We start from the raw sequence: 26,210 nt of genomic DNA, 5'->3' as shown, positions 1-26,210 counted from the left end.
AAAGTAGGGGACAATCATGGGTCGTGTCCGACTCTTCTGTTCCTGCAATAGACATAACTGTGAGGCAGATTTACTAAAACTTTCACATTTTTGAACCACGTAAACTTTGCACCAGTAATTTTCTCCCAACTTTTGGCACCTGTCATTGCATCCAATTTCATGCCAAACTCAGCCCCTTTCTGCTAGTAGGGTCACACAACCCTACTTTGAATGAGATGGAAAAGACGTGCAAAATGTGACATAACATGAAGCTTGTGAGCCCCAATGTAAAACTTCCAAAGGGGTTCCAACTATTAAGCATCTTTGATGGTATTGTTCTTCTCATATGGGCGAAACCAACATTCTTGGGCTCCCATATGCTCTACAACCTGTGCACCCACTGATGTTCTGCCCCTAGTTCAAGGCACGTTGTCATGTGTCTGGGTTCAAACCCTCGAGCCTTTGCTTTGTGGTCAGCTTCTTTGTCTATTAAGCCACAGAAAACATACCTTTTCTCTTCTTTTATCCTTGCTTTAGTCTTTTTAGGGTAATAGGTGTTAGGCATCGGGATTCTCCCACTGTATGGGATAGATCCCAAGCCTTATCTGCCTCTGTGGTCTCCCATTCAGGTCCGGTTGCTCAGATTGCTGCTTAGCATAGACGTCGTTCCCTGCTCCTGGTATGTACTTGGTTACTGCTGGCTCTCCAGCCAAACCTATAGTAACCAGTGTTGCGCAGGTGCAGTCTTGTGCTCTGTGGCCTATGTCCAGAAATCACCTTACTAAGCATGATGTGGCAGTTCCGGAATGGCCTGCAGCTGATGTCACAACTGGCAGGGTGTGAGTCTTTGGGGTGGAGCCTAATGTTTAAAAGGCTCTCAAAGATGCTCATTTTATGTATGGCTATGTGAGCAAGTCTCTACCACTCTGTCTGCAAGTGTCGTGAGTCTGTCTAAGCTTTGGGACTGTACACGTAGGCAGGCAGCTAGCATCAGTGGGGCAATTAGCCATTGGCTTACCATCTGATTCTTGCATGTGTGTGGTTAGCACAGCAGAGTTCCAGAGCAAGCACAACCCTAGTCACGGTACTAAGCTCAGAGCACCTGTTCCATTTCTGTGTGCGAGTGACACAGCTCAGTTGCAGAGCTTCTCTTTCATTTCTGTGTGCGAGTGACAGAGCTCAGGTGCAGAGCATCTCCTTTGTTTCTGTGTGCGAGTAACACAGCTCTGTTGCAGAGAATTTGCTTTGTTTCTGTGTGCAAGTTCAGTTAACGTGCTTGTCCTGTCACGTTAACAGAGCAAAACACTTAGTACCCAGTGTGTATAAGTAATCGCTCACGTGTGTTCCATCATTGTTTACTAGTAGCATTTTTCCATCTCTGCACGGTGGACCCCGGGTTGCGATTGCTCTTTATTAGTTATTTTATTTAGCGCAATCCGCCAACCCTGGGTGCAGCTTTATATACTTTCCCCCTACTGGTATTTCCTACTGGTGATAGTTTCTTTTAGATGTCCAGCCATACTGACATACAGTCAGTGAAAGGCTAGTTATGGGTTATCTCTCTGCTGTTTATGTTCTTTACTCTGCACCTATTTTCTGTTTCTTTTTAGGAAATAGGTGACATAATCTCTTACAGTGCATACTTAAAGGGGTTGTCCACTACTTTCAATTAACTCCCCAATATATCCCCCCGGGACCCCTAATGAATTGTGTAAATACCTTCCGTTGCTGTTTTCGCCTGTGAGCGGCGCTATGCAGGCGGCTGAGTCCGAGTCACGTGACCCTCAGGCTGCAGTCACCGCTAATTTCCGCCAGACTCTGGAAATTGACGTTATGTCAGCAGCAGGCGTGACCCAGCCTCCACAGACAGCGGTCACTCATCAAGAGTGACTGGGCTGTGGGCGGCGCTGGGGGCTGCAGGGCTGTGCTGGGGGTGGGCGGGGCTGTGCTGGGGCGGGCAGGGCTGTGCTGGCTGTAATGGATGGGTGGGGCTGTGCTCTGATGTGCGGGCATGGGGGTCTGCATGGCTGCATCGGGCAGTGCGGCGGCGCCGGGCAGTGTGGCTGCGCTGGGATGTGTGGGCGCCGGGCGGTGCTGGGGTCTGCAGGTGTGTGCGGTGGGTCCACTGGCCGTGCTGGGGTCTGCTTCGGGTGGGGGTGTCATTGGTGTGTGTGTCTCTGTATGCAGGCATCATCCGATGGGACTACAAGTCCCATCGGGCTATGCCTGCTACAGTGGCAGTGAGTGACACATTAGCCAATGATGGGACTGTAGTAGTCCCATCATCCGGCTAATGTGTTGAATGTAAAAAAAAACAACACACATATACAGTACATACAACATACACCATGCGACATGCAGCATGCGACATGCAACATGTGACATGCAGCATGCGACATATGACATGCGACATGTGACAACATGCAACATGCAGCATGCAACAACATGCGACATGTGATAACATGCAACATGCAGCATGCGACATGTGACAATATGCGACAACATGCGACATGCAGCATGCGACATGCTACATGTGACAACATGCGACATGTGACGACATGCGACATGTGACAACATGTGACATGCAACATGCGACAAGATGTGACAACATGCGACATGTGACGACATGCGACAACATGCGACATCATGCGACATGCAGCATGCAACATGCGACAGTGTGCAACATGCAGCATGCAACATGTGACGACATGCAGCATGCGACATGCAACGTGACAACATGAGACATGCAGCATGCGACATGTGACAACATGCGACATGCAGCATGCGACATGCAACATACAGTACATACATACAGTACATACTGTACATACAACATACATATAGACATACAGTACATATAACATAGTGTACATACTCACCATCACTTGTCACTTTGATCCCCGAAGCCAGTGTCACCTGTAAAAAATATTAAAATAATAAACAAACACTATACTCCCATATACGCAGATATCCAATTAAAACGAGTGTCCCACGACGATCTCCCGTAGAGAGCAGCAGCATCAGCTGATGCAACCGCTCTCCAGGGGCTGCAGGAATACAATGATGGAAGATATCCTTCCACAATGTATTCCCCACAATGTATTCCTACGCCCCTGTGAGAAAATAGTCCCTAGTCTCACTTTTGGCATTGCTGTATGAGAAAGTTCCAGTGCAGCAATGGCATAAAGTGAGACCAGTGAACTATAGTAACCTCTCAGTGATACACTGCAGGAGCCATTGTCTCCTGTCAGTGTGTCACTGAGGGTCCTATAGAGCAGTGACATCACCCGATGTCACTGTTCTATAGGGGAGATCGTCGTGGGACACGTTTTTTGCAGGCGCTGAAGTATGGTAAGTATGGTTAAATTAAGAATATTAAAATACTTTTTTCTGACTGTGTCTTTATTTTTTTAACTCTTTCACTACTCTAGGATTAATAATGGATTGGCGTCTTATTGACGCCTCTCCATTATTAACCCGGCTTAATGTCACCTTACAATAGCAAGGTGACATTAACCCCTTATTATCCCATATCCCACCGCTACTCGGGAGTGGGAAGAGAGGGGCTAAGTGCTGGAATTGGCGCATCTTACAGATGCGCCATTTCTGGGGGGGCTGCGGGCTGGTATTTGTAGCCGGGGGGGGGGCAATATCCATGGCCCCTCTCTAGGCTATGAATATTAGCCCGCAGCTGTCTGCGTAGCCTTTCTGGCTATAAAATATAGGGGGACCCCACGTCATTTTTTTGGGGGGGTCCCCCTATTTTAATAGCCAGTAAAGGCTACGCGGACAGCTGCGGGCTGATATTCATAGCCTGGGAGGGGCCATGGGTATTACCCCCTTCCCAGGCTACAAATAGATATCTATCTATCTGTGTGTAATGGAGTGTGGATTGGACAAATGAAAAAGAGGAGGTTGGACAGAAATAACATCACAAATCTTTTTGAAGCGAGAGGAGGGAGGGGTTTGGGTGTGTTTTTGGAGAGGGTGTGGTAGGTTCGAGCTTAGTGGCCAGTGCAATGCATCATGGAACTTGTAGTATTAGAGCACAATAACTCAGGAGAAAGGAAGTTGTCTATTAACGCCATGAGACCTGGATCCAGCACTGAAGATGTGCTGCTACAGCATGATAACAGGTAATATTGCTAAAATAAACACAGTGGATGTTTTCAGTGGCACATAATAGCAAGATTTATGAAAAAATATATATATTGCAGTGGACAACTTCTTTAATCCTTTATTTTTTAATTTGTGGTTTTTTTCTCACTCTGTGATCTCTATTTCAGCACACTTTCACTTTTGTAGGTAACTTGCACTCTGCTCTGCCCTCCGGTTCTTTAGGAAGAATAGGAAGCATTCGACAGCCTTTCAGACATCATAGGTCAGCGTTGCCATCATCTAGTCTGCAATTAGGGCAATCTCAGCTCACACAGAAAGCACTAGGGACTGCAGGGTCAGAATCTCTAGCCTGTGCAGGACCTGGAAGGGTCAGTTCCAGTTTTTAGTGTCTTACCTATTTTCCAAGTGAGTTGCTACATTATCATAACACATGTACAACATTTTCTAGAATTCTTGCACACTTACCTTAGTGAATCTCTCCAAATGTATCCAACTGTGCTCCAGCTGTGGCAATGCAAAAGTTCAATACAAACTATGTAATGAATAAAGATTTACAACTGTAATCCATCCATCCGTTCACCTTTTCTGCGTCACACAAAGACATGGTGGTTGGAACAAAAGATCTCAAATTTGGACTCATCAGACCAAAGCACAGATTTCTACCGGTCTAATGTCCATTCCTTGTGTGTTTTAGCCCAAACAGTCTCTTCTGCTTGTTGCCTGTCCTTAGTAGTGGTTTCCTAGCAGCTATTTTACCATGAAGGCCTTCTGCATAAAGTCTCCTCTTAACAGTTGTTGTAGATATGTATCTGCTGCTAGAACTCTGTGTGGTATTGACCTGGTCTCTAATCTGAGCTGCTGTTAACCTGCGATTTCTGAGGCTGGTGACTCGGATAAACTTATCCTTAGAAGCAGAGGTGACTCTTGGTCTTCCTTTCCTGGGGCGGTCCTCATGTGAGCCAGTTTCTTTGTAGCGCTTGATGGTTTTTGCCACTGCACTTGGGGACACTTTCAAAGTTTTCCCAATTTTTTGGACTGACTGACCTTCATTTCTTAAAGTAATGATGGCCACTCGTTTTTCTTTACTTAGCTGTTTTTTTCTAACAGTCTATTCAGTAGGACTATCATCTGTGTATCCACCAGACTTCTGCACAACACAACTGATGGTCCCAACACCATTTATAAGGCAAGAAATCCCACTTATTAAATCTGACAGGGCACACCTGTGAAGTGAAAACCATTCCCGGTGACTACCTCTTGAAGCTCATCAAGAGAATGCCAAGAGTGTGCAAAGCAGTCATCAAAGCTAAAGGTGGCTACTTTGAAGAACCTAGAATATAAGTCATATTTTCAGTTGTTTCACACTTTTTTGTTAAGTATATAATTCCACGTGTTAATTCATAGTTTTGATGCCTTCAGTGTGAATTTACAGTTTTCATAGTCATGAAAATACAGAAAAATCTTTAAATGAGAAGGTGTGTCCAAACTTTTGCTCTGTACTGCATATAATTTTATTTTGCGCTATATACATATAATTATGAAGGAAAAAATGTTTCTTAGGATTTTCCCTTTAAAAAAAAATGTAGGTTTAGTTTGGTAGGTCTTTTTATAAATCTGTAAACCTTGCGCAATAGTTTGACAACAATATCTCCCAGATACCATGTGTGAGTCAGAAAAGCATGCAGGCATCTTCTCCATGCTGTTCCCATTTAGTTTTAGCTCTTCCCATTCATTTCAGCTTTTTTCTCGTGCCGCCAAACCTGTTTGTTGGGTCCAGCAGAAAAATATTCGGCTTTCCCATTGACTTGCATTGGATTCGTTATTTGGTGCGAAAACATGGATATTTATTCGTGCTGATGTTCCCGAATCCGAATAGTTCACTATTCTCTTATCTCTACTCTAGGCACATTTTTAACCCCTTGTTGATGGCTGCAATACTATGTGGATTGGGTTGAGGAGTTGAGGCCCTTCCATACAGCATGGGTTACATAGCTGGAATCGGAGCCCAAGTATTGCGATCTATGCTAGCTGTGGTCACAACTGTTCAGTGTCTCAAATGCCACTTTCACGTGACATTTTGAAGGCTTTAACATGGCAGCCGTCATTTTCCTGTGCAATGCAATTATGGGGAACCGATGTGAGTTGTCAATCCAGCTAGGGCCTACAAACATCCCGAAGTCTTCCAAGTTAGAACTTTTATGACGCCCAGCCAGTGGTTTCACTTCTTAGGTGTTTGTAAGTTTCACATTACTTTGCAATACTACAAGCGATTTCAGGTTCAAGTAATTAAAAGTATACAATGCGTAATTGCCTGAACCAATAATTATAAAATATTTAGCTCATCAAATGAACGCCATAATAAAAAAAAAAGGAATGCTGGAAATGCTGTTTCTTCTTCACCACTCTTCCTCCTCAAAATCCAATTAAAACATTGCAAATATCCTAACACGGTATCAATGCAAAACTACATTTCGATGTATAAGAAATCAAGCTCTCAAACGGGTCCATTGGCAGAAGAATATAAAAGCTACAGGTCTCGAAAAATGGAAGCACGTAGTAAATTTTGTTTTTCTTACAAAGCTTCAAGACAATGAAACAAAGCAAAAAAAATGGCGGAATTGTGTATTTCATTTTTTTTAATCATTTCACCACAATTTTTTTCTTGTTTTCCAGTACATTATGTAGTAAAATGACAGGTATCAGTCAATACTATAAGCCACAAAAAATTAAGCCCTCATTCGGCTATGTCTTCAGAAAAAGAAAATTGGAAGAAGAGGAAGGGAAAAAAAGAAAGAGTAAAAATTAAAAATCACCCAGACTTTAATGGATTAAAAACCACTGGTAATGTCAAAGAAAATAATTTTTAAAAAATACTAATATTCATCGATGTTCTATGTCCATGTGCTTTCCGAAGCTGTTAAGCTTTTAAAAAATATATGACCTGCTAAAAGACTAAGGCTGCAAATTAGCGGCCATTTCCATAAACAACGTGTGCAAGTTGAGAAGAGGTGCGCACCACGGCACTCAGGAGCAGTTACACGAGTAGCTGCCCTATTAAGTCTTCATTGCTTCACTAACACCTTAACTTAAAACACAAATAATGGATTGCTCATCAATATTGTACAAGCTAAAAGTGCCGGCCGAGATGCGAGAACATCCTGATCTGGAGGACGGAGAACAGAGCATTCTCTTACGCCTCTCGAAGTTTCTTGTGTGTTTCTCACAGCTCTAATGATGAACTTATTGACTAATTTATATTCAGAAGCATAATGCCTGTCCTTCTCCGCAAGATTATCTGTGTAAACAAACCGAACCTTCCCTTTAAGTTCTTTTCTGTGTCCCATTTTGCTATTAGTGTTACTACACAAAAAGAACAAACTGAGTCATTCACAGTTTCGGGAACTTTCAGAATGTTCCTGGAGGAACTGTAGACATCCATTGAGTCTGGATAGTTTTGATAAAGAGTATTATAATTAAAGAGGATCAACTATGGGATTTCACAATCTAAACTGAATTCATTATTGAATAGAGTTCTTGGGCCTGATGAGGCTGGTGTACATACTATGAAAATTCTCATAAGAGTGGCTGTAAAATATATATTTTTTTTATTTTTTCTTGCTCTATGTTAAATTTGGTTGGCCACTACTTGGACAACCCCTGCTCAATTACAATATTGCCCCATTTAAAGGGAACCTGTCACCCCCAAAATGGAAGATGAGCTAAGCCCACTGGCATCAGTGGCTTATCTACAGCCTTCTGTAGTGCTGTAGATAAGCCCCCGATGTATCCTGAAAGATGAGAAAAAGAGGTTAGATTATACTCACCTGGGTGGGCGGTCCAATCCGATGGGTGTCGCGGTCCGGTCCAGGGCCTCCCATCTTCATAGGATGACGTCCTCTTCTTGTCTTCACGCTGCGGCTCCTGCACAGGTGTACTTTATCTGCCCTGTTGAGGGCAGAGCAAAGTACTGCAGTGCGCAGGCATCGGGAAAGGTCAGAGAGGCCCAGCACCTGCACACTGCAGTAGTTTGCTCGGCCCTCAACAGGGCAGACAAAGTACGCCTGCGTCGGAGCCGCAGCATGAAGACAAGAAGACGTCATCGTAAGATGGGAGGCCCCGGACCGCGATGCCCATTGGACCAGACCGCAGCGGGGCCACCCCTGGGTGAGTATAGTCTAACCTCTTTTTCTCATCTTTCAGGATACATCGGGGGCTTATCTACAGCATTACAGAATGCTGTAGATAAGCCCCGGATGCTGGTGGGCTTAGCTCATCTTCAATTTTGGGGGTGGCAGGTTCCCTTTAAGGGCCCAGTCAGACGGCCGTATAAATCGGACTGAGATTGGAACACAGTGCATGGACTGGCCAGCGGCTGTTCTGACCCGAGCGTGGCCAGCTTGGAGGCAGTAAGAGATCCCTTTACAAGGTGAGGTCCGTAAGCCTTTCCTACTTGCACTGTTTAGTTGGTTAGGTGCCTGCCACTTGAAGCTCAGTGCAAGTCCCCTCTCTCCTGTCCTAAGACAGATGTCTGTACAATAGGCAGTTCGAGCCTGTTTACAGGGACTCTATCATGCCCCGGGTTCTAAAGTGACTGCTTCACCTCAGACTAGATACAGGCAATTGACATACAGTCCTATGCCCTCCGGTTCTGCTAAGTGTCCTAGAGTCGCACTATAGTATCGGGCTCCCGATACCCAGTTCTGCACTATGGCTCCCAGGGTGTCCTTCCACTGAGCCTCTTCCTCCTCTGTGCTTCTTCCCTCTAAGCTCCTCCACAATTCAACTTTCCTTCTGCTTCTCACTCTTTCCAGGGGTAGCAGCTCCCTCGTGGCTGCTCGGCCCCCATGTCTGCTCCAGACGTCCATCTGCTCTCTACTCTCAGACTGGCTAGCTCCTCCTCCAGACCAGGAAACATAAAGTGTCAGGAAGCTCCCCTGAATTCGGGTCCTGAGCTCCCCCTCGTGGCCTACAGTCAGATGTGTTGAATGTGAGTGCCTTACCTGATAGAGAGAATCTCACTTGCCTCCAAGCGTGACATCACCCTCCCCAAAAGGAAGGCAACATCACTGCAACAACTGGTTACCTGGGGTCTTGCATATGCGTGCACGGACGCCTCCGGCTTTCCTGTGGAGACGGACATGCGGCACGTCTTTCCAGACTGCAGCATGTCTATTTAAATAAATTTCTCCAGTCCAATGTATTGGATGAGGTGATTTCGCACAGTTCAATGAACAGATGTGGAATCACCTGCGTTCAAAAGCCGGCAGCGCTTTGGACGGAGCGGACATGTGCTGCATCCAAAGCGCTGCCGATTACTGACCGTGGGGACTTAGCCTTAGTGTACACAGTTTGTGTTGTAAAATCTTTTGACAGCTTTGGTGGAGAAAGGTTGAACTTGATAGATCTTGGTTTTTTTTTTCAACCTATGTAGCTATGAAATCTCATTAATAATTGACTCATTGTAAAGAAATGGTAGCAATGGTGACAGCCACATAAAAAACAGGAACTTTGGAAAATCTAATACATCATGAATGCGCTTCGTAGTGGTTTGATTTCACCTAGTGCTCAGTCAAATGCATAGTGGCCATGGTTGATACTGCACATCCGCCCCCTAATCATATCAATAGGGGGCTGATGGTTAGTACTTAGACAATCGGTGGAGCATTTTAGCTCCACAACTGATCATATCTGGCAGCCACTTTTGCACCCCCACCAATCAGACATTGATGACCTATGCTAAGGCTAGAATATCAATATCAAAATCCAGGACCATCTTTTTATATATGAATACTGATGGTCTGACTTTTTGGACCCCCTAATCATTCACAAGAATGGAGTTCCCAAAGACCCCCTGGTCAATGTATCAGTAGTCAGCATGAGCGACCACTGTTGGGATCACTATTGGTAAGAGTGGTGGTAGGACAAGCTCACTACCCCCCGTCCCCCAAGGGCTCCTGTTTTCAGGACCTGGGGGTCCTGATCATACATTTATCATCTTTCCTTTGCATAGACCAAATGTATGTAAAGTAAGGGGCTCACTGGACAGTTGCTACGTAGACCCACCAATCAGAGACATGGCAGTGCCAAGCTCAAGAGTCTGCAGAGTCTGAATGGTACCAAGCACGGCTTCTCTATTCAATGTCTATGTGTTGGAAACAGACAAATTCAGCAAAGAGGATGACCCAGGGGGCACTGGACCCCTATTCTGGTAATTTATGAGGTGGTGTGCTCTGTGGTCCTCCTAAAGCAAAACTCAGATCACTATGAAGTCGTTTCAGCAGATGGAATGACTTTGTGTACCCTTCTTTGCTTTGTATTGTCCTTATTATGTTTTATTTACTAACATGATTAATATTACTGGTAAGAAGTGGAGCTGTTATGTAAATAGAATAAACACAGAATGCCATGATTGGGACTATTGGAATTATACTTGCCTTTCATAAATGTCACTTTGTCGGCCAGATTCCCATGTAATCATATTTTAAGTAGGGGGGCGATGTCACAGCGAGATTCGTGAATATGCATCGGCATTCCCATAATGGAGGAATGACAATGATGCATATCAGGGAGCCTTGCTGATACTAATAAGAGTTGCAAATCAATCTTTAGAATTGCACTGCAATGCACTTTCTACGGATTTTTTAATCTGCTGGGAACGGAGGCTACCTTCTATTTCTTGGCAAATTGTTCTGTTTTCAGACCGTCATCTGCAGCCAGGACGAGTATTAAACTGAATGCAAATGGAAAATAACTGAAGTTTATATTGTTCTTTTCAATTCTGCGTGTCACCCTTATAGCCTCCTCCCTCGGTACCAGATTACAGCGACTACTGATAAATCCAACTCTGCGAGGAGATATTCTCAGACGTTAGTCACTTCTACATCTCAGGAAGGACAGATCGGCCACATATCAATGAAAATTCAGCTTTATTACAGCCATTTAAATATCATGCAAGTAACATGTACATGAAGTATTGAGTAACTCGGCTTTGCTTATTTTGTGCTGACTTTGAGTTATTTTCTTTTTTCTCCATTTACATCTTAAATGGAATGGGAAGGTATCTTCACAAAATGGCCTCTTATATAGAGTAAATCAGGTTGTTAAATGCGTTTTTAGTCAAATGTATTATTTTCTTAATTTAAAAAAAAGAATAGAAATCCTGTAATTATTTACATTGCCCACTAAGCCTAACACTTCCTGTTCTGTATAGTAAACTTTGCAGCAGTCTCATTATCATCACAGAAAGGATTACAATGACAGACAACACATTTCTATACAGTAGATAATACAGGATCCACTATTCACAATAGGTGATGTGACAGCTCACCTCCTCCTCCTCCTGTATAATGAATGATAACACCTCTATATACAGTAGATAACACAGGATTCACCATTCACAATAGTTAATGTCACAGCTCACATCCTACTACTGTATAATGACTGATAACATCTCTATATTTACAGTAGATAACACAGGAGCCACCATTCACAATAGGTGATGTCACAACTCGCCTCTTCCTCCTGCACAATAATTGATAACACCTCTATATACGGTAGATAGCAATGGATCCACCATTCACAACTGGTAATGTCACAGCTCACCTCCTCCCCTTCTGTATAATGGCTTATAACACTTCTACATGTAGATCTATACACAGTATATATCTACATTTTTTGAGATAACACACGATCCACCATTCATAATAGGTGATGTCACAGGTCACCTCCTCCCTCTCCTTAACAATCACTGATAACACCTCTACATACAGTGGATAACATAGGATCCACCTGTCATGGCTCAACACTGGTGCTGGATCCAGTGACCTCTGGCTGTGTGGTTGGTTTTCCTGTTGGACCACAGCCTGTGTTGTCTCTGTCCAACTGCTTATAATTCTCTTGTCTTTGCTGTGTTGCTTGTGTGCAGGTGTTCTCACTTCCTCGTTTGGTTTGACCTATCATATGTTGGGAAGGGCTATAATTACTCTTCTGGCACATGCGATCTTTGCTGACTGTATTCCATGTTTGATGGATGTTTCAAGTCCCAGCTCTTCAGTGCAGGATTATCTTGCTGAGGTTTTGTCTATTGCTTCTCCTGTGGTTTGCTTGCTTGTTCCCCTTCTCAGCACTCTTCCCATTTTGTTACATGTATGCTCTGGGAGTTTTCACTTATGCCGAAGGTCGTTTTGGGTTCCATTCTGTTTCTTCCATCTTTCATGTATGACTGTGTGAACTTGTCATTAGCCCTGTGTGTCACCCTCTCTCTGTGTGCTCTCCATTCCGCTGTTGCTGTTTTGGTTTACACTCTGTGTATAATTAAGGTTGCAGACACTCGGGGTCAGCCAACACTGAGTTGGGGAGCGATTGCGTAATTTTAGAGTGCCAACCTCCACGGTCAGGCAGGGACAAATCAGGATCAGGTTAAAGATTTGCCTAGTCTGTTTATGAACCTGTGTTGTGCAGGTTTAACATCTCCCCTGGTTTGTTTACCCCCCCCACCCCCCATTAGTTTTAGGGCTCAGACATAACAACATTTACAATAGGTGATGTCACAGCTCACCTCCTCCCCCTCCTGTACAATAACTGATATGTATGGTACATAGAGGTGCGAACATAGAATCCACCATTCACAATAGATGATGTCACAGCTCTCCTCCCCCCTCCTGTGCAATTACTGATACGTCAATATTCAGTAGAGAGCAAAGATCCCCCATGCACAATATGTGATGTCACAGCTCACTTACTCCTCTCTTCACAAGGAATGTTGCCCTGATTGGAGCATGCATAGAAAAGCTCTCCTGTAGAAGTCAACAAGTCAGAGCTAGCCCATTGCTTCCTATGTCCATGAAGCTGCTGCAGAGAATAGCAACTAGGAGCCTAGTTAGGTTTTATTGGCAGTCTGAAAATTGCATAATGTCTGATTTATTTTTTTTAAATTTAGATTGTGATATAGAAAAAAAATATATATGTTGACTATAGCAAATCCATCATCTCAAAGAGGTCTTACACTGTCAGCCTTGATGATAACCACTTGTCTTAGCAGGGTCCAAGGGCTTTTTCACTCTTCAGTCTCTTGCATTTCCCTAACCCTAGTACTCACAGCCTCTCCAACAGATCATGTTTTCAGGATTTCCTTAGTATTGCACTGCTGATGGCTCCAATATATACTTTTCTGTATTATATTACTATTTATAGTATACTATTACTCCCGTCTTCTTCAGTGCTGCAGTTATACAGTACATTACTGTGTGCATTATCTGTTCAATATTTGTTGGATTTCTCTTCCTATCTCTATCGATGCGCTTTTAGCACTGATGTCCTCTCACTATATTTAATCATGCTACAATGGCTGCTGCATTCCTTTCCTTGGCTTTTACACAGGCTACGATAGTCCCTCCAGATTGGTCGTGCTATACTACGTGATACGATAGCTGCAAAGCATAATGGGGAAGCCTGGGCTGTCGTTCCTGAGGTCGTCAGCCTTCTCTGGCTGAGGAAACCTACTATAATGTGTAAAAGACGGCTGCCATTTTTGGGACGAATAGCACAAAATTTATTTCAAATGGTTCGATTTCGCTGGAACCTGTGAATTTCGTAAAATTCATGAAGAATTCAATTTTCATCAATCATCATTATGACTTTTATGTAATATGTATAATGTACTTTTTATATAACATCTTACTACTGTACAAGTGATGATATTGATATAAAAAAAACTGATGAAAATTTGCAACTTTTTTGTCAAAATTTGGCTCATGTAAATAATGTAAAAAAAATTCAGGCACAAGAGATCATTGAAAATGACGCCAAATAAATTTTACCTGTGTCTTGGAAATTGCATATTTGGACTTTAATTAGGGTCTTTGTCATTTTATCAGATGCTACAGCAACAAAATTTACCATTCCTTACTTCTTGACCCACTAGAACATTTCTTGTTTGACGGTGCTCTATCCTTCTGCTAAATGCTTTGTGCATGTCACACTATTTTCTTTTCATTGTTTAATAGGCTAAACATATATTGTATCATGTCTCTGATCAATAATACTGATACAGAACAGTTCTGCTTCCTACAATGGCTCTTTAGCACTTTACTACAGATTCAGAAGAGATAGAACTATAACTTCAACTCAAAAACGAGTTCACAGTTTAAGGGCTCATACTCACATTCGAGAAACTCAGATGAGTCTCGCACGTCAATACCTGGCACTGCACCCGGCACTCAGGAGCGGAGCGTTCAGCTTCATGTATTGCTATGCAGCCGCATGCTCCGATCTGAGTGCCGGGTATTGACGAGCGAGACTCATCCGAGTTTCTCGCATGTGAGTATGAGCCCTTAAGCTCATTACCATCCAAAATGTATTTTGATATCCTGGTCAACAAAAACTAAGTTTTTGAATATTTGTAGTTTTTTCTTGTAGCCCCAAGTATGGAGATAGCATACCATGAGCTCCTTTATGTCTCTAACTCCTGAGCTCAGTTCTGCACTTCTGTCATTGGCTGTAGCCTCTCTCTCTACCTGATATACAATAGTTAGGACTTTACCCTATTTCTAAATTTTTTTAAAGATTTTACAAGTTTTATTTTCTTGTGTTAAAGGTAATCTGTCACCAGGTTTTTTCTGCATCTTCTGAAAAAAAAAACAATGTAGGGGAAGAACCTGATTTCAATGATGTATCAATCACCATTGATCGGCAGCTTTCTGTGTACACTGTGTATAGGCAGAAAGCTGCCAATAAGTGGTGGGGGCGTGGTTATACAGCGCTCATGGATATGGAGGACTACTGGGCAGCAGGTTTAGTAGTCCTCTATCGAATTTCCTGAAGATAATGCAGGGAATACCTCGAAACACTGTGTCTGCCAATTGAGATACTGATTTGGCTTTTATCATATACAGTGCCTTGCAAAAGTATTCGCCCCCCTGGAACTTTTCAACCTTTTCCCACATATCATGCTTCAAACATAAAGATACCAAATGTACATTTTTGGTGAAGAATCAACAACAAGTGGAACACAATTGTGAAGTTGAATGAAATTTATTTACTTTAAATTTTTGTGGAAAATCAAAAACTGAAAATTGGGGCGTGTAATATTATTCGGCCCCTTTAACTTAATACTTTTGTTGCGCCACCTTTTGCTGTGATTACAGCTGCAAGTCGCTTGGGGTATGTCTCTATCAGTTTTGTACATCGAGAGACTGAAATTCTTGCCCATTCTTCCTTGGCAAACAGCTTGAGCTCAGTGAGATTTGATGGAGATCGTTTGTGAACAGCAGTTTTCAGCTCTTTCCACAGATTCTCGATTGGATTGAGGTCTGGACTTTGACTTGGCCATTCTAACACCTGGATACGTTTATTTGTGAACCATTCCATTGTAGATTTTGCTTTATGTTTGGGATCATTGTCTTGTTGGAAGACAAATCTCCGTCCCAGTCTCAGGTCTTTTGCAGATTCCAACAGGTTTTCTTCAAGAATGGTCCTGTATTTGGCTCCATCCATTTTCCCATCAATTTTAACCATCTTCCCTGTCTCTGCTGAAGAAAAGCAGCCCCAAACCATTATGCTGCCACCACCATGTTTGACAGTGGGGATGGTGTGTTCAGGGTGATGAGCTATGTTGCCTTTACGCCAAACATATTGTTTGGCATTGTTGCCAAAAAGTTTGATTTTGGTTTCATCTGATCAGAGCACCTTCTTCCACATGTTTGGTGTGTCTCCCAGGTGGCTTGTTGTAAACTTTAAACGACACTTTTTATGGATATCTTTGAGAAACGGCTTTCTTCTTGCCACTCTTCAATAAAGGCCAGATTTGTTCAGTGTACGACTTATTGTTTGTGATGAAAGTTTAGAGGGACGGCCGGGTCTTGGTAGATTTGCAGTGGTATGTTACTCCTTCCATTCAATATGATCGCTTGCACAGTGCTCCTTGGGATGTTTAAAGTTTTGGAAATAATTTTGTTTCCAAATCCAGCTTTAAACTTCTCCACAACAGTATCACGGACCTGCCTGTTGTGTTCCTTGGTCTTCATGATGCTCTCTGTGCTTCAAACAGAACCCTGAGGCTATCACAGAGCAGGTGCATTTATACGGAGACTTGATTACACACAGGTGGATTATATTTATCATCATTAGGCATTTAGGACAACATTGGATCATTCAGAGATCCACAATGAACTTCTGGAGTGAGTTTGCGGCACTGAAACTAAAGGGGCCGAATAATATTCCACGCCCCACTTTTCAGTTTTTGAATTTCCACAAAAATTTAAAATAACCAATAAATTTCGTTCAACTTCACAATTGTGTTCCACTTGTTGATTCTTCACCAAAAATTTACATTTGGAATCTTTATGTTTGAAGCATGATATGTGGGAAAAGGTTGAAAAGTTCCAGGGAGACGAATATTTTCGCAAGGCGCTGTAGTCATATTGCAAGACTTAGTAAAGGGTTGATTGTAACGTAGGATCACTGCTGCAAGCAGGTGGCTCTATAGAGCTCAAGCCCTCTTTCTCTCTGAAGTGACAATTTGTATGCTGATAATGCAGTGGTTTTATCAAAACTACACTAAGCTGCCCAGTAAGTGATACATCGCTGGAATCAAGTCTCTACCACTGCATTGTGCTGTTCTCAAATTAGGTGTCCAAATCCTGGTGACAGCTTCCCTTTAAATATTTTCATTTTATTCAGCAGCCTGACAAAATATGAGACTTGCCTTATTTTTGTTTCTGATGATCTCTGCTTTTCTCCGTCTCAGAGGCTTGGTACTTGAATACTTCTTCAATGATCAGGACAGCTCTCGAGTGTCCTTTAGGTTATGAACGCTATTTGAGTCAATGATAGAAAAGCACTTACTCAAAATGGTGGAAATTGTCTCAAGCTTATCTAGGGTTTATGAAATCCATTTTACTAATGTCGTTGGCGTAGCCGACTGCATCAGATATGATTGTAATTCATGTACAGAATACAGGCAGAATTATTCCTTTGTTGCCCGTTCTAAAATCCAATAACTATATTATCTTTTGCCTGGATTGGGTCAGACTGGGCCACAGGGGATGCCTCCAATCAATGCAATAACCTGAAGCTTGTGGGCCCCAATGCAAAATCCCCAACAGGGCCCCCAACTATCACTGATCATTGATAGTAATAGTTATTTCCAATGGGGCAATGGGACCATTGATGCCCCTCTAGTCTCCAGAGCTCTGGTGTGATTGCAACCCCTGCACCTATGAGCCAGGCTCTGCCATAATGATGTGCCCCAAAATAAAGGAGGGTTGGTCAACAAAGGAATTTTCTACGATAGTCTCACGTTACTCCAGCCCAGCACTGGATCAGGGGTAATGTTGGATATTTTTTAGTGGACTATCTCCTGCAGTGGATGAAATCATGGCGTTATATAACTTGGTCAACAAATTGATGGCTGATATGGTTAAGGTTGATTTATTGTTTGCTTGTATCTTCTGCAATATTGGTCATACGTGGACCTTACTGCCAGGGACATTTGTTTAACCCAACCTACCCAATACATAGAGTTGTCCCAATACTTATCGGAACAGGGCCACTCCTCCGCATTCTGCACTATGTCCCCTGCTGGTCTTTAGACCTCTTATCCCCATGGGGGCATCTGGTTGTTGACAGAAAAAACAATCCCTCTTCTGACTTGGAGAATGAATGCTAAAGCCGATCTGCTGTCATTTTAAAGCCCTGCAGGTCTAGAAGCACTGATTTTTTTTTTTCATTTCCCACTACCCTAAGCCATTTAGAATGTGTTTTAAATAGGAAACTGCCAGCAAGTTTTTGCTATTTAATCTGAGAGAAGCATAATATAGGTCACGAGAGCCTGATTATGGCAATGTGTCAATTATTTGCCTGTGTGATGTAGTTTCAAAACAATCAGTGTTTTATCAGAAGGAGATTATCGCTGCTTGACTACATCTCACATGCAGAGCAGTCCAGCTAATCTATGTAACCCTGCCCCCACAACTGATTGGCTGACAATGCACTGTCTACACAGGAAACTGCCAGTCGGGGGTGCAGGCAGTTATTCACAGCCCAGAAGTCTTAGCCCTGTAACATCTACATCAGACAAAGAGGGAATCTATCAAAACTGCACCAATCAGTCCAGTAAGTGGCTCATCGCTGACATCTGGGTCTCGTGCACTATATTATGCTGCTCTCAGGTTATATAGCAAAAATGGAAATGTATTATCAGCCACAACTTGCATGACAGTATTACGGAATATGTTCACAGCCAGCCCTGATCCGAACCAAAATTCCAGTTCCCCTTTAGAGACTACTGTTCATGCATGGTAACTACTAAGGAGCATGACATCAAAAAGTTTAAAATATTTTTTATTGGTAGTTTCCAGATAATTACTATATTTAAAAAAAAGAACAAAAAAAATATGTATTTTTCCTTTACAAAGTGTAGATTATTTTTACCTGAAATAAGTAGGTAATTTTTTACTTTATACATTTTTGTTATCAGTGTAATTTAAGTTATTTTTCCGTTTATTTGGGACTTATTTTCAATAGTTGATTAAATCCCATTTCTTAGTCTATCATTTTTTCTGTTTGAAACCAAACTAAAAAAATAATTTTATGTTGTTGTATTTTTCTGTTTGATGGGTACATGCTTTGTTTTTTTTTTTTTTTTTTCATGTTTTGTAATGCCTTAGTTTTGGAATTAATTATCTGGGGTTGTATATAGGACAAAGGTTTTGTAAGTGTGTGCTGTACAGCATATGTGTGTACCTCTATATGTACTGTATGTGTATTATTTGTTTGTCTATATTTGTATGTGTGTGTTTATGTCTGTGTACAGTGGGGGAAATAATTATTTGATCCCTTGCTGATTTTATATGTTTGCCCACTGTCAAAGACGTGAACAGTCTATAATTTTAAGGGTAGGTTAATTTTAACATTCAGAGACAGAATATCAAAAATAACATCCAGAAAATCACATTGTATAAATTATATACATTTATTTGCATTTTGCAGTGAGAAAAAAGTATTTGATCCTATACCAACCATTAAGGGTATGTGCACACGTCCGGATTTTTAGCGTTTTTTTTGCGGAATTTCGCTATAAAAACGCTATAATTCCGCATCAAAAACGCTAAAAATATGCATCCTATCATTTAGAATGCATTCCGGATTTTTTGTTCAGATGGATGCATTTTGTTACCGCAAAAAAAAACGCATTCCGCAAAAAAAATGAACATGCTCATTCTTTTTGCGGATTTTTTGCGGATTTCTTAGCCAAAATGACTTTCAGGGAAAAAAAAAAAAACCGCAAAAATTCCGCAAAAAATCCGCGCAAAAACCGCGAAAAAACCGCGAAAAATCCACGCGGAAAAAAACGCGAATTTCTGCCAGAAATCTCCGGATTTTGTCAGGAAAAAAACCTGACGTGTGCACATACCCTAAGAGTTCTGGTTCCTACTGACTGAGGAAGTGAGAGATCAGCCTAAAACTACACAGGTGGAGCTTGTTAATGATCTCAAGGCAGCTGGGACCACAGTCACCAAGAAACCATTGGTAACACATTACGCCATAAAGGTTTAAAATTCTTCAGTGCCCGCAAGGTTCCTTTGCTCAAGAAGGGACATGTGCAGGCCCGTCTGAAGTTTGCCAATGAACACCTGGATGATTCTGTGAGTGATTAGGAGTAGGTGCTGTGCTCGGATGAGGCAAAAATTGAGGTCTTTGGCATTAACTTAACTCGCTCTGTTTGGAGGAAGAGAAATGCTTTCTGTGACACAAAGAACACCTTCCCCACTGTCAAGCATGGAGGTGGAAACAATATCTTTTTGGGGTGTTTCTCTGCTAAAGGCACAGGACTACTTCACCGCATCAATGGGAGAATGGATGGAGCCATGTACCGAAAAATCCTGAGTGACAACATCCTTCCCTCCGCCAGGACATTAAAAATGGGTCGTGGCTGAGTCTTCCAGCAAGACAATGACCCAAAACATACAGCCAAGGAGTGGCTCAAAAAGAAGCACATTAAGGTCATGGAGTGGCATAGCGAGTCTCCAGACCTTAATCCCATAGAAAACTTATGGAGGGAGTTTAAGCTCCGAGTTGCCAAGTGACAGACTCAAAATCTTAATGATTTAGAGATCATCTGTAAAGAGGAGTGGTCCAAAATTCCTCCTGACATGTGCAAACCTCATCATCTACTACAAAAACGTCTGACTGCTGTGCTTGCTAACAAGGGTTTTGCCACCAAATATTAAGTCTTGTTTGCCAGAGGGATCAAATACTTATTTCTCACTGCAAAATGCAAATAAATTTATATAATTTATGTAATGTGATTTTCTGGATTTTATTTTTGATATTCTATCTCTCAATGTTAAAATTAACCTACCCTTGAAATCAGAGGTGTAGCTAGGGTTTCAGCTTGGGGGGGGCGAAAAATCTGAGTGGGCCCCTAATCAGATAATCCTGACTACAACTACGTGGTGCTCCCTAATTGTGAGTATAGTGGAACATCAGCAGGTGACCGCACTGTGATTGAAAATAAATCTATATACAAAACCGAACACTGATATTACTATATGGAGACCATATCGTGGTAGATACCAGACCTGCAGACCATATAAGAGATCACAGTACAGCTATAGTTGGTGACTTACAGCTGACATTCTTCTTTTTCATCTGGCCCAGACCAATGTGACAACTTCTCCAAACAGGACTCGTCTACAGAGATTACAACAAAGACACACATGACTTCTCAAATTTCCTGCACCGTCCCCATCTATTCCCAACCTGCACAAACTCCTCATCCTGATGATACTCCAATGCTGAGCCGCTGTTGCGTATGTGTCCCTATTACTACACCTACTGTGCGGTAAAATAACTGTGCTCCTCTTACCGACCCACATAGTAATGCCACCACTGTGCTCCTTACATAGTAATAATGCCACATTTTGGCTTGGAGATAGTAAAATCCCCCCCAAAAATATTAATGCCCTGTGCTAGTGCCCTCCACATTTTGTCCCTAAAAAGTAATATTACCCCATATGCAACTTTGATGGTGACAATACTCTTAGTGCCCCTATAACAATAATGCTTCTTAAATGCCCACTTAACATTAAATAATGTCCGGAGTCCCCCCATGTACAGTAACAATGGCCCCAGTATCAGTGATGTCAGCAGGCGGTTGTGTGACGACTCTTTCGTCTTCTCTCAATTCTCTTCTATTAAGAGAAACCAAACCTTTCTAGTGGACACATGCACATAGCAAACGTGGTTGCATGACCACCTGATAACGCCAGTGATATTGGGGGCTCATGCAGCAGGCGCTCCCTGTCATGATTTGGCAGTCTGCAGTCACATAAAGTGACATTTATTCCAAGCTGAAATTAATTTTATAATAAAATGCTCCTGCACAGGTGTACCTCTCTGTCCTGTCGAGGGCAGAGCAAAGTACTGAAGTGCGCATGCAGCGGGGCTCTTTGACCTTTTTTTCCGGCGCCTGCGCACTGCAGATCTTTGCTCTGCCCTCGACAGGGCAGAGAAGTGCACCTGTACAGGAGCATGGTGCCGAGGAGACGCGTCATCCACACAAAGCAAGCAGCAGGGCGGCAACAAAAGAAGAAGGGGCGCGCCGGACCAAGACAAGAGACGTCCATCCGACCAGACCACCTTGCAGGTGAGTATAATAAAAGTTTTTTTCTTCTCTTGCAGGTCGGGTTGGGGGCAGATATACAGCATTATAGAATGATGTATATCAGCCCCAAAAGGTGGTGGACGTATCTCTTATCGGGCCAAACCTGGTGACAGGTTCTCTTTAGGTCATAGCAGACCAAGTGCTTTTTATTTCCCATGGGCCACACTATTGCTTGGCTGTATTCATCCTCTCTGTTGTGAAAGCCTGGAGAGTGTACCTTTTGTACAGTATTTGCTTTAGGCACTTTGCAGATTGAATCATTGTAATATCTGCCTAAAAATTAGTGTATATTTATGCACTTTTCCCTTTATCCAGTCAGTTTGTTTGTCCCCCCCCCCCCCATTTAGCTTAGCAGCCTTTGTATTTTATCCACTATTTTTAACATATGTCTAATAAAACTTAGTATTTTAGGATTATACTCCATGAGCATGTAATGGAGTGCATATAATCTCCTAACAAAACAGTATAATAATCAACCCCCCAGTACCTTGTTGCCCCTCACCCACCTCAGCCCTCACAATACCCTCATCCTCTCACACTCACCCCCAGTGCCCTGTACCCCTCCCCCCACAATACCCCATCCTCTCACATTCACCTCTAGTGCCCTGCCCCCTCCCCCACTTCAGCCTCCACAATACCCCATTTTTTCACATTCGCCCCAATTGCCTTGTCCCACTCCCCCAGTTCAGCCCCCACAATACCCCCATCTTCTCACATTCACCCCCAATTGCTTTGTCCCCCTCCCTCACTTCAGCTCCCACAATACCCCCATCCTCTCACCTTCACCCCACAGTGACCATGACATGGCTTCATTTAATAAAGCTAATAAATTCCATCCCCACTTACCGATGATGTTTGCAGGCAGTGAGGCCGAACCAGGAAGTGTCAGAGTGGGCACTAGGGCACAGCGTGCTTGAGCCAATTTGAGCATGCACCAAATTGCAGTCTGACAGAAGCTCCTCAGGTCATAAGCCTGCAGCATACAGTGCGGGAGGGCCACTGGCCACTGTGTTACGAGCGTGCAGTCTCTGTCAGGCTGGGGAGCAGGCATTTTCCTGCACTCCTGTGCTGTGTTCTGCCTCATGTCTCCCGGTGGGCCCCTTCATGTGACGGGGCTCGGGGCGACGGCCCCCTCTGCCCCCTCAGTAGCTATGCTGCTGCTTGAAATTATAGATAGACTGTTCATGTCTTTGTCAGTGGGCATACTTACAAAATCAGCAAGGGATCAAATACTTATTTCCCCCACTGTATATACAGTATGTGTGTATTGTGTGTTAGTATGTGTACATGTATGTGTTTGTCTAGTATTCCAGGACCAGTAAACCTGCTGCCAGGTAGTCCAACCACGCCCCCACCTCAGATTGGCAGCCTTCTGCCTATGCACAGTGTACATAGAAAGCTGCCAGTCAGTGATGTGGGAGGGGCTATACATGGCTCTGCTTTTAGAGAACCACTAGATCTGCAGCAGATAAATCAGTTTTTACCAGTAAAGTAAGTGATACATCGCTGGAATCAGGGTCTCTGCCCCAACATCATGGTGCACTCAGATGGAAGAGCAAAAAACAGGTGACAGATTTTCTTTAAAATCATGTGTCCTGCAAAATTGCGTCAGTCTTCAGTTTAAATAGACACATGCAGGTTGTATCTGCATCCACGCCCTGACAGTGCACAGAGCCCAGTGGCTTCATTGCAGGGGTGTAGCAATAGTTGTGGAATTGTGTGTCAGTTGCACCTTGGCCCTAGTGCCAAAAAGAAATCAAAGGGCCCTCCGTTACTTAAGATAGCAATATTAGAAATGGCACTCAGCATAAATACCAGGCTCTTCTACAGATTTAGCATTGGGGCCCCAGGGTTTCACGTTGTTCTGTATGTGCTTCTCTATAAAATTACAAAGGATTTTACATCTCATTTTGCTAATTCATAGGCAGCAGTGAACATATAGAAATGATCTGACATTCTACATCTTATTCCCCCTACAGAATCAAGCTTCTTACTGGGAAACGCACAGATTGTGGACTGGCCTGTAGTTTATAGTAATGACGGATTCTGTAAACTTTCTGGATATCATCGAGCCGACATCATGCAGAAGAGCAGTACGTGCAGGTGAGCGACAATATTTCCTTCTTTATTCTTGGGAAAGAAAATCATGCTGAGCGTGAACCCAGGAGAGAGCAGTTTCTCGAAAGCCGATTTTCATAGAAAATGCCTAAAAATTAGTGATGAGAAAACGTGCTTGGACCAGGCATTATATAAGCATGCTCGGGTGCTGACTGGATGTCTTCGGCATGTTCGTATAATATGTTCGAGTCCCCACTGCTGTATGTCTCGCGGCCGTTCGACTGCCACAACACATGCAGGGATTACTTGTTAGACAATCCCTGTCTGTGTTGCGGCTGTCAAACAGCCACGAGACATGCAGCCGCGAGAACTCGAACATATTTTTCGAGTGCGCCAAAGACACTTGGCTAAGACCCGAGCATGCTCAGATAACACCTTTTCCCATAACGCTCATCACTACTAAAATCTAAGTTAATGCAGAAGGTTCCCCACTAAGAACCCGATATATTAACCAAAAGGGAGAGTATTACACAATCAGCCTATTGATTCTGGCAGAAACGGAAATACCTTTTTTTCACTGTGGAGGTGCTTCAGGAAAATGTAATATATTCTGTTAGGCTGGAGTCACACACAATGTATAAAAAAATCTGTCCGATTTTGTCTGCTGAGAATCGCACAAATGTTCTCCGTATGGTGATCCGTATCTTATGTGCTGTGCCAGGATGCTTTTTTTCTCATCCATGTGTTGAGATTTTCTCACACACTTGCAAAATGAGCAAATAATGGCTGAGCCATTCCTGTCACCTGCCCAATGCCTGAGAATTTCTCGCAAGTCACACGCATGGTCCGTTTTTTTCTCGCCGCCTTTGACTTGCATTGGCGTTTCTCAGCTGAGATACGCAGACAATCGCAGCATGCTGCGATTTCACTCGCAAGCATAATACGGACGAGAAAAAAACGCATGCTATGAACTGCCCCATAGATTAACATTGGTCTGAGTGCTATGCGATTATTTATTGCATAGCCCTCGTCCATATTACAGACTAGTGTGACTCCAGCCTTAGATTCATCCACAAATTACAACTTCTAGAAAACATTACTAATTAAAGTCAAAAGTGACTTAAAAAATATATATATTATTGTGGTTTTTTTTTACTGTTAGCATTTAAATAATTTTTCCCATTAATAAATGCTGTGACAGCTAGGAAATATGATAACTTTCTCACTGATGGTTGATGGGAACTGTAGTACAGCAACATTCAAATAATCATGGTGGTCCTGAAGTTAAGGATCCCTTATTGATCAGAAATGTCATATTAATATACCATTTTCTAGGGTATATGCTCTTTATGCTTCTTAGGCTATGTGCCCATGATCAGGAAATAGTAGCACTTTTGACTTTTGACTGTATTTTCGCTGTGTCCAAAGAACTCTGTTCAGTCACACAGTGAAATCCACATGTGCTCATTGAACAATGTGAATTTATTGCATCCAATGCATATCTATTGTGGAAATATCTGTTTTGAAGACTAGCATCTCCACAACAGAAATTGACATGCTGCGGCTCGTAAGCCCGCACCGTGGCTGAGTTTACGTAAAATAGAAGCAGAGTGGGCATGGGATTTCTACAGTTCCCATCCATCATGCTTGTATTGTAAAACACAGCATTTTTGGTGCAGCGCAGGTGAGTTGCATCCAAAATGCTGCTATTCCTGATCCTGGAAACGTATCCTTATTGTTACTAAGAGTAAATTCGAATGCAACTGTTCACGTCATAAGCAGCAGACAAATTGCCCCTCTTGTGGTCGCAATAGTTAGCAGAATTATGTTTAAGCAGGAAACAGGCAACAGTGCTCTATATTAAAGCAGAAACCAGGCAACGGTGCTCTCTGCTAATCAGAAGTCAGGCAACGGTGCGCTATGCTAATCAGAAGCCAGGCAAAGGTGCGCTCTGCTAAAGCAGAAACCAGGCAACGGTGCTCTCTGCTAAAGCAGAAACCAGGCAACGGTGCTCTCTGCTAATCAGAAGTCAGGCAACTGTGCGCTATGCTAATCAGAAGCCAGGCAAAGGTGCGCTCTGCTAAAGCAGAAACCAGGCAACGGTGCTCTCTGCTAAAGCAGAAACCAGGCAACGGTGCTCTCTGCTAAAGCAGAAACCAGGCAACGATGCTCTCTGCTAAAGCAAAAACCAGGCAACGGTGCTCTCTGCTAAAGCAAAAACCAGGCAACGGTGCTCTCTGCTAAAGCAAAAACCAGGCAACGGTGCTCTCTGCTAAAGCAGAAACCAGGCAACGGTGCTCTCTGCTAAAGCAAAAACCAGGCAACGGTGCTCTCTGCTAAAGCAGAAACCAGGCAACGGTGCTCTCTGCTAAAGCAGAAACCAGGCAAC

The 26,210-nt window shown here is 42.9% G+C and overlaps 1 protein-coding gene across 1 annotated transcript in view; it reads left to right on the top strand.

The window, feature by feature from the left end:
- Positions 1 to 26,210, top strand: part of KCNH5 (potassium voltage-gated channel subfamily H member 5) — a 649,354-nt gene that overhangs the window by 92,162 nt on the left and 530,982 nt on the right. Inside the window, exon 2 of the mRNA XM_069733797.1 lies at positions 23,743 to 23,866. Within this exon, the coding sequence (XP_069589898.1) occupies positions 23,743 to 23,866 (124 nt within the window). The remainder of the gene's footprint in view (positions 1 to 23,742; positions 23,867 to 26,210) is intronic.

This window comes from Ranitomeya imitator, chromosome 1 (assembly GCF_032444005.1).
Source record: "Ranitomeya imitator isolate aRanImi1 chromosome 1, aRanImi1.pri, whole genome shotgun sequence".
In the NCBI taxonomy this organism is placed as follows: Eukaryota; Metazoa; Chordata; class Amphibia; order Anura; family Dendrobatidae; genus Ranitomeya; species Ranitomeya imitator.
This window is presented reverse-complemented; position numbering and strand designations above follow the sequence as displayed.